The sequence below is a fragment of the Hyperoodon ampullatus genome (genome assembly GCF_949752795.1).
Source record: "Hyperoodon ampullatus genome assembly, chromosome: 5".
NCBI lineage: Eukaryota > Metazoa > Chordata > Mammalia > Artiodactyla > Ziphiidae > Hyperoodon > Hyperoodon ampullatus.
In genome coordinates this window covers 76,179,339-76,196,897 of record NC_136918.1, presented here as the reverse complement: position 1 = coordinate 76,196,897, position 17,559 = coordinate 76,179,339, and the positions used below count along the sequence as shown (strand labels likewise).

Here is a 17,559-nt window from a genome sequence, read left to right as displayed (position 1 = left end):
GAGAGGTGGTGGCCATGGGGGGCCGGGGGTGACCAGAGTGAGATGGTCGCTATCTCTTTAAAAGGAGGTGGGACGGAATGTTTGCTCTGAGGTCACCCAAGGAGACCACAGTTAGAGGGGAGGCAGTTGGTGTGAGGTGAGGAAGAGGTGAGTTGCGGGCAGGGAGTCCTGGGTCTAGAAAGCAAAATGTGTTAAAATGTTAACACTGCGGACTTACCTAGAAACAGAGACACATTTGTGGAGCAAACTAGGTATCGTGATTGAATGAGGGCACAGGAGGAGAAACGTTCTTTCAATATGTAAATACACATAGATGAGCTGTACCCCGGTGATGTTCAATCATCATCACATTAGTCCTCTGAAATCTTCCTTAGATTTTTAACTAAAAGGATGACATAGGTATAGTGTTTTAGGGCTTCCCTGGTGGCACAGTGGTTAAGAATCCGCCTGCCGAGGCAGGGGACACGAGTTTGATCCCTGGTCAGGGAACTGAAGATCCCACATGCAGCAGAGCAACTAAGCCCGTGTGCGACAACTACTGAGCCTGTGCTCTAGAGCCCACGAGCCACAACTGCTGAGCCCGCGTGCCACAACTACTGAAGCCATGCGCCTAGAGCCCGTGCTCCACAACAAGAGCAGCCACCGCAATGAGAAGCCCACGCACCACAACGAAGAGTAGCCCCCGCTCACTGCAACTAGAGAAAACCCACGCACAGCAACAGAGACCAACACGGCCAAAACTTAAATAAGTAGATTTAAAAAGAAAAGAATTTCTAAATAATGACTTTCATGTGTAATTTTTGTGTTCATCTTTTCATGTTTTGTTCCTTTCTCTCTGTCTCTGGGTTTTTACTGACCTGGGTCCATCTTAAAAGTACGATTGTAATTGGAAAGCAGCTGGTACCAATGATCAGTTTTGAAACCCTCCTTCCCACTGAGGCCTCTGCCCTCTGCCCACCAGCTTCCTCCCCACCAGTGCGCAAGCGGAGGCCTTTCCAGCCCCCTGCTTTGAGGTGTAGTCAAAGTATCTTCCCTTCTTTAAAAGTCCTTAAGGAAGCAGGGGACTTTGTTTTGTGGATATTGTTTGTCGACTCGCCCAGTGTCTTTGTGGGTCATGTAATGTACATTCAAATAAGAGATTGTTTGGAAAGCTTCATGCCTTTTTTTTCTTAAACATGATTTTAGTTATAGTTGCTTTAAATCTTTAAACTGTTTTGTTGTCTTCTTTTAGGAGCTTACTGCGTGGTGACAGTCTCGAGATAATCTGCATTGTAATCTGTGAATAGTGACCGGCAGCAGCAGGGTTTCGGGGCTTGGCGCTTCCCTTGGACCCCGCAGTTGCATCGGCCAGGTTTTCATTGTTCCTAGGAAGTCGGAAGAAGCGCCCAAGCTTCCGTGTGGGGCAGGTAACGTGGCAATAGTGTTAAACGCCAGCAACACAATTTTCAGTTTAGATGTCATGTTTTCTATTTCAAAAGCAGCATTATATGTAAAGAAACTGATGTGACATTAGTATTTGTTTGCAGTGGTTTAAGCTTTAGCCCAAGATTTCTTGAAGAGTGTCTAACTGTGTGTTAAGAATCTGATTCAGAGCACTACTTTATTTTTACATGGGTGATTTCTTTAGTGCATTTACGATGACGTTGTATGTTGTCTCTGGTGAGAACTGTGTTTTGTAGAGGAGAGTCCTTCCTGCAGAAAGACTTGGGTGACCAGGACAGTGGCGTGGTCCTTGGTGGCACAGGTGCTGATGCCACAGCTACTCCTGCAAGCTTCCAAGTGTCCTGGGAGAGTGTGGGCCCAGGCCCAGGGTGGGGGAGTTGCAGAGCTGGACATGGAAATGGGAGGTGACCATACTTAGTGGGAACGAAAAAGAGAGTTCAGTTACGTGTGATTTTTAATTTTGTGTGTTTTCTGTTTGAAGGTTTCCATTCTGTACTAGTCCTTCCCCTGGGATGGATCATGGCGTAAAACCTGAGTCATCGTTAGCATTTAAATGTAATTGAAGGCCGCGCAGCTTGGGAAAAAATTCTCAAGGTATATACTATCTTTTTCAGGCTTTTTCATTTTAAACAGGAGTGAAGTTTTCACAAACACGACCGTTTAAACAGTCTGTTAGAAAGAGGAGAGAAGAAATAAATACCACAGGTGCTGCGTGGGTCAGTATTTTCTCAGTGTCCTGATGGTCTGCTGCTGCAGACCCTGCGTGCAGAGCTGGATGGGCCCATCTTGTGTCAACACAGTCGTGGCTCGGGAATCTGGGCAGGGCTCAGCGGGGGCTGGGTGTGGGTGTTCAGGGTCCGAATCCCCCATCTCCACGTGATCCCTCCAGCAGCGTGGTCAGACGTCTCACACGCAGCTCGGGGCTTCCAAGCACTAGGCCCGGAGCCAGCACGGCATTCTGTCCACCGAGCTCTGCGGGCAGAGCCAGGTGGGCCCCGCGTCTCTGTGCGGGAGAGCCCGAGGCACCCGCCACCCTGTCCTGTCCTGGCAGCACTGCTGCTCGCTTCCTCTTTCCCCGCTACATCTTGTACAAATCCTGGTCCTCAGCAGTCGACAGATGCACAGATTTGGTTTGCTAGCTGTGTTTTTCTACTGAACATTAGCTCCGTAAGTGTTACACTTTTCTTCAGAGATCACCTTGAATCCTCTCAGCGCACTTTAGGAAAAGCCTTCGGTTTTTGTAGGTGGAGAATTGTTGCGATTCACTGTGTCTGGGTTTCCTCCGTGCGGGTGGTGCCCCTTCTGGTGCGCTGTCGTGGCTGGTGGGTGCCGGTCCTGGGCCTGGACCGCGGCCCTGGCTGACGCCTGGCGTGGTTTGGTTGCATTTCCCTGTTAGGTATGGACGAGGAGGATGACCCGAGTGGTGAGGACGCGCCCAAGGCCATTAAGCCCACCAGCAAAGTGTTCAGGAAGACGTGGAGGTTCCGGAGGACCACCATTGGCAAGCGCGAGGGGGCCAGGGATGCGGAGGTGGATTCCCTGGAGCCGCTGCCCGGGCAGCAGCAGAGCCCGTCGCTGCGTCGCAGCGGAAGGCAGCCGAAGCGTACGGAGCGGGTGGAGGAGTTCCTGACCACGGTTCGGCGCCGGGGCCGGAGGGGCACCTCCGTGTCCCTAGAGGCCTCAGTGGAGCCGGCATCCTGTCCAGTGACAGAAGCGGAGAGCGCCTCCGAGGGGAGCATGGAGAGCACCTCGGACGGGAATAGCGGTCCCAGGTCTGGCTGCACGGGTGCTAAGGAACGAACGGCCTCCTCGGCAAAGGCCAGAGGGCGTGGCGACGAGATTGACACCTCCAATAGCCACAGTGACGGTTTGACTTTGAAAGAACTCCAGAATGGCCTGCGGAGAAAGCGCGAGCAGGAGCCCACCGACAGGCCCCCAAAGGGCATCCAGAACCGCCTGAGGAAGAAGCATCGGGAGGAGGACCCGGTGGAGACCGTGGATGCTGAGGCAGGCGATGCGATGGAGGGTTCGCGGCCCGTCCCGCAGGAGCCGGAGGCCGACCTGGGGGCTGCGTCCCAGGCGGCGAAAATGGACAGAGAGAGCCAGCTGGAAGGGAGGGCGGCCCCAGGGGGGAATGCAGAGGAACCCGGAGACGCAGTCCGACACAAGCCCGCATGTGAAGTGTACGACCCCAATGCCCTGTACTGCCTGTGCCGCCAGCCTCACAACAACAGGTGGGTCGTGGGGGGATGAAGTGGCTGCCCAGGCTTCCGGGGGGGAATCCGAGGTGTGGAAATTGCCAGAGAGGGTTTTCCATTCGTCTTAGTTTAGAGAGTCCCAGGGTGGCCTGAATGAGGGACTTGTTCTCTTGGGAAAGACGAGCAAGTCATTGTCAAAAAACAAAACCAAATACGGCATGGGTGGGCACTGCCAAGAGCCACACCCTCCACCAAGGTGGGGGCTGGCGTGGGACATTGGCTGCCTCGGTCCCAACAGCCACAGACAGGGCGGCCTGGACCAGAGAGGATCTGCTGTCCCAGAGAGCTCGCTGGGTGACGCTGCTCCAGAGCGGCTGCGACTGGGCTGTGGTGTGGACGTTGGGGCAGCTCAGGGAGGGGGCGGGTAAAGGCATGGCTGCCCTCCTGTGGACAAGAACTGTGGTGTCCAGGGCAGAGTGCTCCCCTGAAAGAAAAGATGACGCAAATTTGATTGAATGTTAGTAAAATTGAGAGGGGCACGTGGATGCTCTTTATTCTGTTCTGTCCACGTGTCTGTAATATTTTTGTTTTTTTCATAATAGAATGTTGAAATTTGACTTGTGTTTAAAATTGAGTTGGTCTCTCACTTTCCATTCGTAATACTAATAATAATCTCCATTCCTTATTTTATCATTCCAGGTTTATGATTCGCTGTGACCGATGTGAAGAATGGTTTCATGGCGACTGTGTGGGCATTTCTGAGGCTCGAGGGAGGCTCTTGGAAAGGAACGGGCAGGATTACATCTGCCCAAACTGCACCATCCTGCAAGTGCAGGACGAGCCCAGCTCCGAGACCACAGGCACGCAGGACTCGAGGTCGAGACCTGCAGATGCCGACGGCATGGACTGTACAAGTCTAGGAATCGTGGAGCAGAAATCGAATGAAGACCAAGGAATTAAGGTTAGAATTGAGAAAGCTGCAAACCCAAGTTGCAAGAAAAAACTCAAGATATTCCAGCCCGTAAGTACCTGTCTCCCAAGGTCAGCGGTAGAGGTGACTGTGGAGCCCTCAGCTGCCGTTGGCAGAAACATCAAGACAGAAGCGTTTGTTTCCTGAGATAAGTTAGCTTTTCCCAGGAGTGGCATTGGGCGCGGGGCTGGGCTCTGCGAGCTCCCAGGTCCATGCACCTGCTTAAGGCTGGCACGCCTGTCTATTCTTTCTCTATGTTTGTTAATCATATCTATCTCCTATGCTGTTATTACTGACTTAACATTTTCCATAAGTGGACTCACTTTTGTAAGTCTTCCCTTAAGTTTTCTCATGAATGGATCCGGAGTTTGACGTACATATGTGAACAAACAAAATTATTTTTGAGTCACGGGGGCACGTGTGCACCTATATTACCCGTCAGCGCCTTGAGAGAACCAGTGGTCTAGTCCCTGCCTCGCAGCAAGATGCCAAGGCCAGCGGTGGTGACCGCACAGGTCCCCAGGCTGACAAGACAGCTGCGGCTGGCACGCCCTCTGTTATGGTGTTCTCCCACTCACCAGTGCTTGTGCAGCTGTGTTTTCTCCTTTCCCAAGTCTGTTCACTCGTGTCTCCTGCCCAAGGGCCGTGATGCTTTGTCATGGATTCCGTGCATCTTGAGAGCTGTCTGAGGCTCTCATGATCGTCCTACTCAGAGCATGTTTTCACCCCAGGCCTTCCTTGAATTGGGGGCCCATGCCGCCCCCACAGCCCGTGCTCTAGCCAGTGTTGGGCATGCAGACGACCTTGCGGTGGCCATGTCCTAGCTTCCCGCCGTCTCCCCCTTGCACTGAGGTAGCCTCGAGGGCTGGACCGTTTAAATTTTACCTGTCACGGGCGTATGAGGAGGCATCGAGTGGAAGTATGATGAGAACTGGTAAGGAAGAGAATGAATGGAAATGGAAGTCAGTAGGAAACGTCCTGTGATTGCTGATGTGTTTGAGACTACCCAGAAACTTAAGTATTTCTCTGAGCAAAACTTGGATTCTGTGGAGGAAAAACAATTAAGTGCATAATTTGAGATTTAAGATTTTGCTCCAGTACATTGGAGGGGTATGTTCATGTATGTTATTAGTCTCGACCATCAGAACATGCTCTAGTGATCATGGACAGCTGTGTTCAGCCCTTGTAGTGAACCAGGTTCCTACTGCACGGCAGGCAACCACAGACTTGTTCAGCAGCTTAAACAACACACATTTATTAGCTCCGAAATCCAGGCCTGGCTTAGCTGGGCCCCCTCTGCTCTGGGTCTTACAAGACTGCCCTCCAGGTGTCTGTGGGGCCTGAGGTATCAGAGGCTCGGCTGGGGAAAGATCCACTTCCAAAAGCTCTGACTTGGTTTAGCATGAAAAATATATCCCGGGCAATTTTTGTGGCCTGATAATAGCAAAAAGTGATCTGTTGTTTCTGAGAGCCACGTTTAACTGGGTGTCCTGGGTGTCGTCTCCCAAGCTTGCCCGCCGAGCCTAGGCATGGGTGCCCTCTCAGCAGAGGCAGCAGTGGAATCCTCTATCTTCTGGAGGCTCAGTTCCTCTTTGAAGGGTTTTCAGTTGATGAAGTTGGACCCTTTGGACTAACTCAGAATCCTCTCACTTGGGATCTTAATGCGTTGGTAAAATCCCTGCCCATTTGCCCGATAAGGGAACCTACTTGTGGTGTGAAACCCCATTGTGTTCAGAAGTGCGCAGCGTGAGCGCCGGGTCCGCTTAGGGTTCCGCCCTTCTTGCGTTGCTGAAGGGCAGGTAAGAAGCCGAGGGCCTTCCTCAGGGGAGGTAGATGTGTGTGTTTTGAATAAACAAAGGTACATGTTTATTCACAGTTTTTCATACATGATTAAAAGCAGTCATCTCGGTACCATAAATAGTTCTGTTACAAAGTGCCGTACCCACCTGGTGGGTGAGTACACTGAAGCCACGTCTGATCCTGCAGGTCCTAGAGGCGCCTGGTGCCGCCAGATGCATTGGCCCCAGGTGCTCGAGCGTGGCGCAGCCCGACTCTGTCTACTGCAGCAGCGAGTGTATCCGGAAACACGCCGCGGCCACCATGCGCTTCCTGAGCGCAGGGAAAGAGCAGAAACCAAAACCTAAAAAGAAACCCAAGACAAGGCCGGAAAAAATCATTCTTCAGAAATGGAGCGTTCAGGTAAGTTGACTGAAACCAACCATTTGTGTAGTGCAAACCATGGGCGTCTGGAGGTTACAGGCTCGGTGGGTTGATTTGGAGAGTGTAGGGCACACAGGCCCGGACGGGATGCAGGCACCTTCACACTGCCCTCCGTCTTGCCCACCAGTGTTCTTGTCGAAATGACAAATAGGCACGTGTTCTCATGTTTTCCTTCTCCGCCTCCTGCCGAGGGATTAACTGATAGAAACGTGGGAACCGGCTGCTGCGTGGAATAGCTGTCCACCCACACGCCAGCCCCGCTGGGAGGAGAGTGGTCCCTGCTGGAGTCTGTGCGGGGAGTTGACACACAGCGGGGTGGCCAGTGGGTTCTGGGGGCACCGCACTGAGTGCCCGGTAGGGTACAGGGATGTCGTTTGTACGCCTGTCCTTTCTCCACGTGCTGTTGTGTCTGCAGCTCCTGCCTGTCAGTGCTGCTTGGGCGCGTTCTCACACGGGGCCCCGGTCTGTCGTGCTCTCCGCCTTGCTTCACTGCCTCACTCCACGGCCCCTCGGTTATCCTGGCGGCCTAGCGCCTCATGAGGATGCTAGGTTGACGGGTTGTTGTGTCAGGGACCTTGTCATCGTTCGGATGTTGATGCGGGCCTGCTGGATGTGGGGGAGTAGCCAAGCCCTCTGCTGAGCAGATGCAGTGTATTGGGCTTAGGATGGTCCAGGAGCTGATTGAGTCGTGACCCTCACTGCAGAGTGAAATGCGCAAAGGTTAATTTCTGACCTCGTTCATGATTGGGGCTTTACTGATTATCCAGGCAGGCATTAAAATCTCTTCTGTGCACAAGAGACCGGCTCCAGACAAGAAGGAGAACACAGCGAGGAAGGTGGCGGTGGTGCCTCCAAGGAGTGAGGTCCTCGCTAAGGAGCCGCCCTGTGAGAGCAGCACGCCGTCGTGGGCCAGCGACCACAAGTACAATGCAGTAAAGCCAGAAAAGACTGCCGCCCCCTGGCCGCCACTGTTGTATAAATGTAGGTATCAGCCGGGGGGGAGCTCTGGACCCTTCCCGGTCTTTCTGGACGGCCGTGCACTCGGGCCTGTCCAGAGCTAGGAGTTCTAGCCGTGTTTTCTGCTGCACCTGCAGAGATCAAAGCCCTTGCCCAAGTCCAGGAGGCCACCTGAGCCCCGCGTGCCCATCCTTAGTCTGTCGGGACTTCCTGTCCGTGTTTCCAAAAAGCTGTACCAGCCCCGTTGCTGAATGTCTCACCTCCGACGACTGATGTCTTTAATTGCTTTTCTTTATTATCAGGCTCTGGTAAGTATGTGTAGTATCTATCTTCAGCAGAATCTGACAAGGGGGCGCGCTGCCCGGCACTCAGGGTCCGCTGTCATCCAGGTGTTCACCACTGCGCCGTCACCGCCGTGGGCTCTCCACGCGGGGGCCTTTCCACACGGTCTGCTCCCAGCACACGTGACCCTCACTTCTTTGTATATTGTGGGAACCTATTACTATTAGCACAGTAGTGTTGTAGCTGATTTTCAACTGAAGCATGATTTGCAGGAGTTATATTATTCTTGACCGAACCGGAATTTTTTTTATGTCCAATTCACATACTACACACAACAGAAACACACATGCCAGTCTTGAAGGCTGTTTACCCTGCTTCCCGTGCTTGAAAGTAAGTGAGCACAATGTCTGTCCACTCTGAGCAGCACCCAGGCCAGGAGTCTTGGCGTGCACTGCTGGGTCATGCCACCCAGGCTTCAAGTTCAGACAGACCTTTGCAATCCCAGATGAGATCATGCAACTTGAATCTTTTCTCCTTCTTCTTTTTCTCAGCTCATTCTCCAAAATTAAATTTTAGAAATTTAAATTGCTCTGGGGCACATCTTATTCTTATTTTTCTATGATTAAGGTCATTTTGTGTCTTTATTTATGCTATCTTTTATACTCTTGCAACTTTTTTTAAAAGCACAAGAGGTTAAATGGCCCTAAATTCCAGGATTATAGCCACGTGCTGCTGCCTCCTCTCAGCGGGCTGTTTAGGCCAGTGGCCTGAGGGAAGGCCTCGTGGATGTAGTGTGGTTAGAAGACTGCATAACTAGATGCATTTTGAGAATGTAAATGACCCAAGACCTAAGAAATGGAGTTGCAAGTAAACCGCCAAGCAATACTGTGTGTGTATATGTTTCTATACATATTTATTTGTGTATTTATTTTTGGATTTTTGGAGTGAGTGGTTAAATATAGAATTAACCAGTTGCTGTATTAAAATGAGTCTCAATACACCTCAGGTTGTTTGAAGCAAGAACTTCATGCTAACAACGTGTCGCAAACATCCATCAAGTTGTAGCAGCTCTACACCGTAGCGCCTCTACAGGGGTTACGAGTGGACCTAAATATAAGCATCGCCCAGCTGTGAATGGGTGGGGAGCCGTCATGTTGGAATCCTGGGCTGAATGTTCTCAGTTGGTTATAGGCACGTGACAGAATGAAAGGGAAACCGAGGTGTAGCCACAAAACCCTGGGTGATTGATTTCAATTCAGTTGATTTCCATGTCTGTGGACCAGAATCGGGAGACTGCCCCCAGGCTCGGAGTGTGGAGTCAGATGTAGGGCGCACAGTGAGAAAGGAAAGCTGGCGGGGTTTGGGGGAGGGGTGGGTTCTTACTTATCCCCAGTTCTGACTTCCCGGTTTTTGAGGGAAGATTGGGGTGGAGGGGCGGGGAGCCCGGCCTCAAGGAGGTGGTGGCTCTGCTCACAGGCCGGGTTTCTCTTCCCTCTGCCCCACCCCCCTCCTCTGCACATCACCTCCTCACTGACCACCTTCCCAGCGCATTTTTTTAAATTAGTTTCTGCTTTATAACAAAGCGAATCAGTTATACATATACGTCTGTTCCCATATCCCTTCCCTCTTGCGTCTCCCTCCCTCCCACCCTCCCTATCCCTCCCCTCTAGATGGTCACAGAGCACCGAGCTGATCTCCCTTTGCTATGTGGCTGCTTCCCAGTAGCTATCTACCTTACGTTTGGTAGTGTATATGTGTCCATGCCTCTCTCTCGCCTTGTCACAGCTTACCCTTCCCCCTCCCCATATCCTCAAGTCCATTCTCAAGTAGATCTGTGTCTTTATTCCTGTTTTACCCCTAGGTTCTTCATGACGTTTTGTTTTCTTAAATTCCATATATATGTGTTAGCAGACGGTATTTGTCTTTCTCTTTCTGACTGACTTCAGTCTGTATGACAGACTCTAGGTCCATCCACCTCCTGACAAATAGCTCAATTTCGTTTCTTTTTATGGCCGAGTAGTATTCCATTGTATATATGTGCCGCATCTTCTTTATCCATTCATTGGATGATGGACACTTAGGTTGTTTCCATCTCCGGGCTATTGTAAATAGAGCTGCAATGAACATTTTGGTACGTGACTCCTTTTGAATTATGGTTTTCTCAGGGTATATGCCCAGTAGTGGGATTGCTGGGTCATCTGGTAGTTCTATTTGTAGTTTTTTAAGGAACCTCCATACTGTTCTCCATAGTGGCTCTACCAGTTCACATTCCCACCAGCAGTGCAAGAGTGTTCCCTTTTCTCCACACCCTCTCCAGCATTTATTGTTTCTAGGTTTTTTGATGATGGCCATTCTGACTGGTGGGAGATGATATCTCATTGTAGTTTTGATGTGCATGTCTCTAATGATTAATGATGTTGAGCGTTCTTTCATGTGTTTGTTGGCAGTCTGTATATCTGCTTTGGAGAAATGTCTATTTAGGTCTTCTGCCCATTTTTGGATTGGGTTGTTTGTTTGTTTTTTGCTCTTGAGCTGCATAAGCTGCTTATAAATTTCGGAGATGAATCTTTTGTCAGTTGCTTCATTTGCAAATATTTTCTCCCATTCTGAGGGTTGTCTTTTGGTCTTGTTTATGGTTTCCTTTGCTGTGCAAAAGCTTTGAAGTTTCATTCGGTCCCATTTGTTTATTTTTGTTTTTATTTCCATTTCTGTAGGAGGTGGGTCCAAAAGGATCTTGCTGTGATTTATGTCATAGAGTGTTCTGCCTATGTTTTTCTCTAAGAGTTTGATAGTTTCTGGCCTTACATTTCTGTCTTTAGGCCATTTTGAGCTTATTTTTGTGTATGGTGTTAGGGAGTGATCTAATGTCATACTTTTACATGGACCTGTCCAGTTTTCCCAGCACCACTTACTGAAGAGGCTGTCCTTTCTCCACTGTACATTCCTGCCTCCTTTATCAAAGATAAGGTGACCATATGTGCGTGGGTTTATCTCTGGGCTTTCTATCGTGTTCCATTGATGTATCTTTCTGTTTTTGTGCCAGCACCACACTGTCTTGATGACTGTAGCACATTTACGTCTCAGAAGTACGTGGATGGATAGCCACAGCTTGTAGCCTGCATAAGGGACATGCTGTTGAGCTAGTTGCTTCTGATCATTTTCTGTTATCCCAGAAATGTCCTCTTCCCAAAAGATGATTGGGAGGAGTGTAAAAGGTCGAAGGTCAACACCCGACTTGAGCCTCGGTGAGTAGCAGCTGTGCCTCTGCCTCTTCCCCAAACCATTACTTGACAGTGGCAGTGGCTGTGGACCTTCCGCGGGTCCCCACACACAGGCACAATGGGAGGGGGCCCCCCGCACACACTCAGCAGAGCCCTGCACCCCCACCACGCCCCCAGCCGCCTCCCTGGCTGCAGAGCGTGATATGTTTCTGGGTGCAGGTGATGCCGGGACAGCTCTTCGGAGGGGGCGTTTTCCCTGTTGCCCTGGACTCGGGTCAGGTCTTGGGTGGATCCTTAGGCAGCCAGTGTGCGGCCCCTGGAGGTGCTCTGCCCCCACCCCACTTCTCCCAGGCCATTGGCACTGGCCTTGGGTTGTGGGTTCAGGGCAGCCTTTCCTGAGCATCGTGGGCAAGACCTTGCTACACAGAGGCTCTGACCTGCTTCTCTCGTGGGACAGTCAGTAGATCTTAAGGTCCTCACAGTGATGGGATTAACACCCACTTGTTCTCTGATGAGTTTTTTAAATTGTTTTTCAGAGTTTCTGAAAACAAAAACAGTGTAACTTAGGGAAACAGTTGCCATTGTATTTCCCCCCAGGTCCCTGTGTCTCGTAGTCCTCCTCATGGTTTCTCTTCGTTTCCTCTTCATCGCCTCTCGTTACTGTCCAGGCACAGGCACGAAGAGGGCTGAAGATGTTCTTCTAAAGTGGCCCTGGTTGGTTAGGGTTTGGAAGTGGAATTGTGTTAGGCATAGGTACATGGTCCCATGTTGGGGGCTCCCTAAATGGCTCCGAGATGACTTGAAACTCTGGGGACCTGAATAAATTTTGACTGGGAAATCAGATTTCTGCAGTTCCATGTAGGTTTGAGAATTGAAATGGGGACCCCTGGCAGAACCTGTGCACCCAGGTCCAGTGATGTGTTAGCATCCTGCCCTGACGTAAGCGTTGCCCCGTGGTCTCCGTGTGCCACATGTCCGGTTCCTGTGCTGTGGCGAAGTGGATCTGGGGGCGCGGGTTTCACAGGGATCGGTGGTGTGAGTTCCGGGAGCACGCTTCACAGGTAGTAAGAGAAGACAGGTCCCCATGGTGACATAGATGGGGGGCGCTGCCTGGACCAAGGGGTGTTTGGTAGGAATGGAACGGTGGGAGAGGCATGTTTTATCAGCTACACGAGCTGTTTTTCTCTGTCTCTTCCAGATCTGCAGTGGCAAAAAAATGTGGGTGGGGACAAAGCAGCATTGTACATCTCACCAATTTGCTCCCCCCATTTGGAGAGAGAACCAAAACTTGTCCTGATAAGGATTTACCTTGACAGCTGTTTTTAATGTTATCCAAATACCTGGAATTTTCTTGGTCATTGGCATTGTCTTGTATTTTTAAGTGTTTTACTTTTTACAGGTTTTTTTTTTTTTTAATAGCCAACTGTTCAGAAAATTAGTGCAGGGAAGGTTTTGCATGTACATGTACTTTTTCTGACAGAGACCCTCAGATGTATCCTGGCTGCCCCCCTTAGTTCTTGTGCTTTAGCGGGGGGTCGGGGTAGAAGTTTCTAGCAGGATTGGTCCTGCTCACCTCACCTGCCCTTTGGCCTTCATGTGGCCTCTGGGGCTCTGCATCTCCTGTGGCACTGTTCACAGACAGTCCCGCGGCAGAGTCCCTTAGGTGGCATCGAGTCCCAAGGGATCTTTCTGAAGATGCAGCTGTAAACCCTCCCACACGGTGTAGGAGTCTCAGGTACACTTGAAGCTGTAAAGTAATGTTTTTGATTTTTTGCGTGTTGCACCTCACCGTGCACGTAGTCATAGTCTTACCTTCTGAAAGTTAAAGAAGTAAACCTGGAAGATCGAGAAGAAGGGTTTCCACTTTGATTTCTGTCAACGAAGGTCGGGGCGTTGCCGTGCACCTGGAGGCGTCAGCAAGACGAGCACAAAGGTAACGGCCGCTAAACCCGCCGGGGTCAGCAGGTGCCGTGGGCTCTGTGCCCCAGAGTCTTATCACGCCCTCGACCCCATCATGTTGCTTGAAGTAGCAGATGGTGCAGGCACAGATAACAGTTAAAGTTGAACCTTGTCAAAGTGGTGAAGTGCCTGTTGGCGGGTTTTGGAGATGAGGGAAAGCAGCAGCTCTACTTGCAGCTGAGTGTCAGGTCTGGCGGCCAGTCCCCGCCAGTCCAGTTGGCGTAGACAGGAGAGTGGAACGCCTGCCTCACACACAGCCTCGGCCCCGTTTCCTTCTCGTGGTTCGTGCTGAAGGATGATGTGACCATTTTTTTCATATATTACCAGTCCAACGTGAATTGGCTTTTGGTTTTCAAAATCTGTGAAACTCTGAAAAGAAGGAAGGGTCCATTTGCCTCCGGAGGCGTACTTGGTTTTTTGCAAGCTTGTTACGGCCGGTTCTGTGCACCTCTCTTGAGGTGTAAGTCGCTCAAATACTGCACATCAGTAAGAAAAAGTCAATCTGGACAAGCTTTGTGTAGCCCCAGATCGTGGCAGTTTGGCTGTGGACCCACATACAGACCCCTAGCGATGGAGGGCAGCTGGCGTGAGGGCCCCAGAGATGGAGATCAGGCCTCCCAAGTCTTGGGTGGGGATTGTCTCTGTTTCTGTGTAAGCATAACTTCTACAGGAATAATTCACTGCAAACTATTTAAGCAAAGGCACAAAAGTAAAATGGTTCTCTCTTGCTACTTGAATTTTCACACTAAAGTCTTGACAGCCAAGAAACAAAGTTGTAATGAGAAGCGTCTTCGTACACGTGTCAGGCTGAGCTGAAATTAGAACCGCTGTCACAGTGAGCAGGGTCCACTCCCCCCAACCCCTGCCGCTGGTCCACTGTGTCCTCTGAGCCCTGGCTGGTCCCGTTACGTTACCCGGGCCTTGTGGCGGTAGCTGCCTCGGCCTCACCACTGAGCCTGGGTGGATCTGGGGCCCTGTGGGAATGGCGGGGGGGAGGGGACGCTCCGACCTGCACCACGAGGGCTTGCTTGGCGCCTGGTCACATCAGAAGCTCTTCGCTTCCTTTGGCGTTTACAGCCAATCATTCTGAGTAGTGTCTCCCCCACTACCCCCCACCGTGTCAGTGTGACTGAAAGCCTCATATCTGGGGATTTGTAGGGTAACTTGGCACCTCTTTGGGGCAGGACAAAAGGTATAAAGCAGTGACCGTCCCTCAGGGTTTCTCAGTGGTCCCTGTGAGGGCCCACCCCGGCAACGGCTGTCACTGAGCTGTGAGTGGGCGCGGGCCGCGCGATGCTGTGCTGTGCGGTGCGACTCGGCTCTTGCCAGGCGCCGGTTCCTTGTGGTGCTGCACAGCACTGGCTGCTCCCAGTAACACAGCTTCCACTCCCTTTTCCTCCTGTCCCCTCGAAGGCCCACCAGTGCCACCCAGTGGCCAGCAATGCCATAGCAGCATGGCCCACCTTGCCGTGTGGCAAGGCCCCCAGTTTCATGCTTACTGGGAAGTTAGCCAGTTAGATTGTTGCTGGTCCCTGAGCGCACCGGCCTGCCTGGTTCCTGCCGGGCTTCACCACAAACAACTCGTTTCCAGTAGAAACCAATGGCCAGACCCAGCAGAAACGACGTCATGTGGGGCGGTGGCCTGGCCACCGGCCAGCCTTTCCTCCTGTATCTGCTCCCCGAGACAGCACCTGGCCTGGAACTCGGGCCACTCTTTTCCCCATCGGCAGCCCCCGGGATGGCCCAGACTGGGTGTACGTTCCGAGGAGGCCGTCTCTGTCCGGCACGTGGGCAGGTGGTCACCCTGCCTCGAGCTGGCAGCACTGGGGGCCCTGCCACTGCTGGAGCCACTCTGCCGGGGGTTGGTGGGCTGCTGTCCTGTTCTAGAACTGGCGCTTCGAGGTCGGTTGTTTACGCCTTGCTCTTCTGTGAATGTATACACATAATACAGTTAAAAGGGAATTTGGATGAAGAATTTGCAAATGTGATTTTAGCTCTACTCAGAAGTAATGCTTCTGTTGCTGTCAGACGCTTTGGCACTACATGGTGTCACTGCCATTCCAGCAGCAGCTAACCCGCATCCAGCTGACGGTGGGACCACATGCAACTGTTTTCTGTTTTGAGCATTTTTCCTCCAAGTAGAAGAGGGATAGAGCTGACTTGTTGGGGTCCACCAGTTTCCACATTTGACCAACTTTTTATTTCTGTAATCATACTTACATACGCTCTGAGACGCAGGTGAAGGATAATGAAAGTTGACTTTTAAAAGCCAGAAGCAGCTAATCTTCTAGAAGAGCTGCACAATGGTTAAGGAAAGCCATCCCCTGCTTTTTAAATAGAGTACGTTCATTTGCCGTTACCACTCTTGGATAGCAGGTCACTTTAATCACCTGTACTGTGAATGTCCTAAAATTAAGCTCCTGGCTTCTGTTTTCCCTGAATGAGACAAAACACCGGTTAGACCAGTAGGAGCGTTGATCTTAGGGAGTGAATGTGTTCGGAGTCGACAGGAATTCTCACTTGAAACAATGTAAATGTCACATGATAAGATTTGTTTGAGGCCCCATCATGGGTGCCTCATTGAGAATTCTGGAAGCCCCTTAGGCCAGCTTTTTAGAGTTGCTTAAAAGTGTGCTACTAAAATAATCTCAGCAAAGTTCGTATAAAGTCAGTGAGTGAGCTGGTTTTAGGACTCGATTTTAATCCGGACGGGTTTGTTCCTTCTTCCCCTGCTGGCAGTCACAGCTGGCGCCGCGTCCTGCTCCACTCCACTCTCGTTCCTTCCCCCAAGAAGAGGGGCCTCTGTCCATTTCATTTAACTTAAGCTCTAGCAGTCTCTCCCCCCACCCCCCGCCTGGATTCGGTGCTGTGGACCCCGTTAGCCAAGGCTGAGCTGGTAAAGATAAGTTTCCATGTACTGAGGTATGGTAGCGCCTTAGGAATATGGATTTGAGCTGATGAATAATATACGTAGAAACATAGTTCTTAGTTCCTATGACGTGGCCAGTTCGTCCTTTGTCAGACAGCTGTGACTTGCTGACGGGACGTGGGTGACAGCCAGCAGGGTGGATGTAGAGCACAAGCGTGCTGCTCAGCGGGGAGCGGGTGGTCTTGGGAAAGCCTGGACAGCATAGCCCGGGGGTGCCGGCACACGTGGGGCCAGTGATTGGGACACCGTGGACAAGGGGACATAAGGTTGGGGGGGTGCTCTGTGAGATGAAAATAGGAGATTTGCAGTCAGGATGGTTGCTTGATGACAGTGAAGTACTTCTGACACGGTTCTAAGTTTTGGATGTGTGTAGCGCTGTTGCAACGTTTCTAAACATAGGTAATTTCACCTGTACTATGAAATGGAAAACTCTTGCGGTCCCTGGGCTTTTAACACCTGTGGCTGAACTGGCCTGACCAGTGCTGGAGGAAGGCAGTCCTGAGGGCAGCGCTCGGCCCTTCGCCAGGATGGTCACGCAGGGTGTAGGCTGTGAACGCCTTGGGGGCTCTTGTGGGGTCAGGCCTTATTTGTAGACAGGGTCTCACCTCTGTCCCCGGACTTCAGATTTTCTCCCTGCTTCACTAGGAGAGTTGCAAGAGGCACCGGCAGCCGACTGGCATTGGTGGGTGTTCAACCCCTGCGTAAAATCGGAAGGCTGCTAGAGCATCTCGAAGTCTCCTGTTTAGCATGTGGGGGCTCATTGCGCTGTGGGTAGTTTGAGAAAAGCCTGCGCCTGGGGAGGCAGCTTCTCCGTCGGTCCTGTGTGACGTGGCCCTAGGTGGTGTCCCTGTGCTCTCCTGGCTTGCTCCCTGGACCTGCCTGCCCCCCCCACCCCGTTCTGCCCTGGGTCCCAGACGTTCTGGGCGGTGGGCCTGAGCGGGGCCATCTGGGAACACGCCCCAGCTCTCCGTCACGGCTCCCCATGGACGTCTGCTGGGCCGCCCGCCCCTGAGACCGAGGGACTGGTCTTAGGATGAACCTCCTTGCTTGCCTCTGACTGTAATTCTGATGGTCTGATACAGGATTAAGTGGAATCAGTCCATGCGAAGTACTGGCATAAAGATTCTCATTTTGGCTTTGGGCTGTAATCCTTGTTTGCATTAAAAGTGCTAACCTACTGTCTTACCCAATAGCGAGCTGCTACTAGAGGGGTGTGAATGGGAACGTGAATGACAGCAGGTGGCGTTCCTGCCACCGAGCTCCTAGTGTAAAAGTAACTGGTCTCCCCCCATGTTGCAGTTCTCTGCCAACATTCTCTATATTTATTAACCGTGTCCAGTTGACTCTTGTCCAAGAGGACGATGAGCACCTGTGAGCCCC

The 17,559-nt window shown here is 51.4% G+C and overlaps 1 protein-coding gene across 1 annotated transcript in view; it reads left to right on the top strand.

Moving 5' to 3' along the window:
- Positions 1–2,841: 2,841 nt before the first annotated feature.
- Positions 2,842–17,559, top strand: part of LOC307053204 (death-inducer obliterator 1-like) — a gene marked incomplete at its 5' end in the record, with an annotated part of 29,715 nt that continues 14,997 nt past the window's right edge. Inside the window, 4 exon segments of the mRNA XM_079704552.1 lie at positions 2,842–3,677; positions 4,341–4,662; positions 6,598–6,810; positions 7,599–7,812. Of these exon segments, the coding sequence (XP_079560678.1) occupies positions 2,842–3,677; positions 4,341–4,662; positions 6,598–6,810; positions 7,599–7,812 (1,585 nt within the window).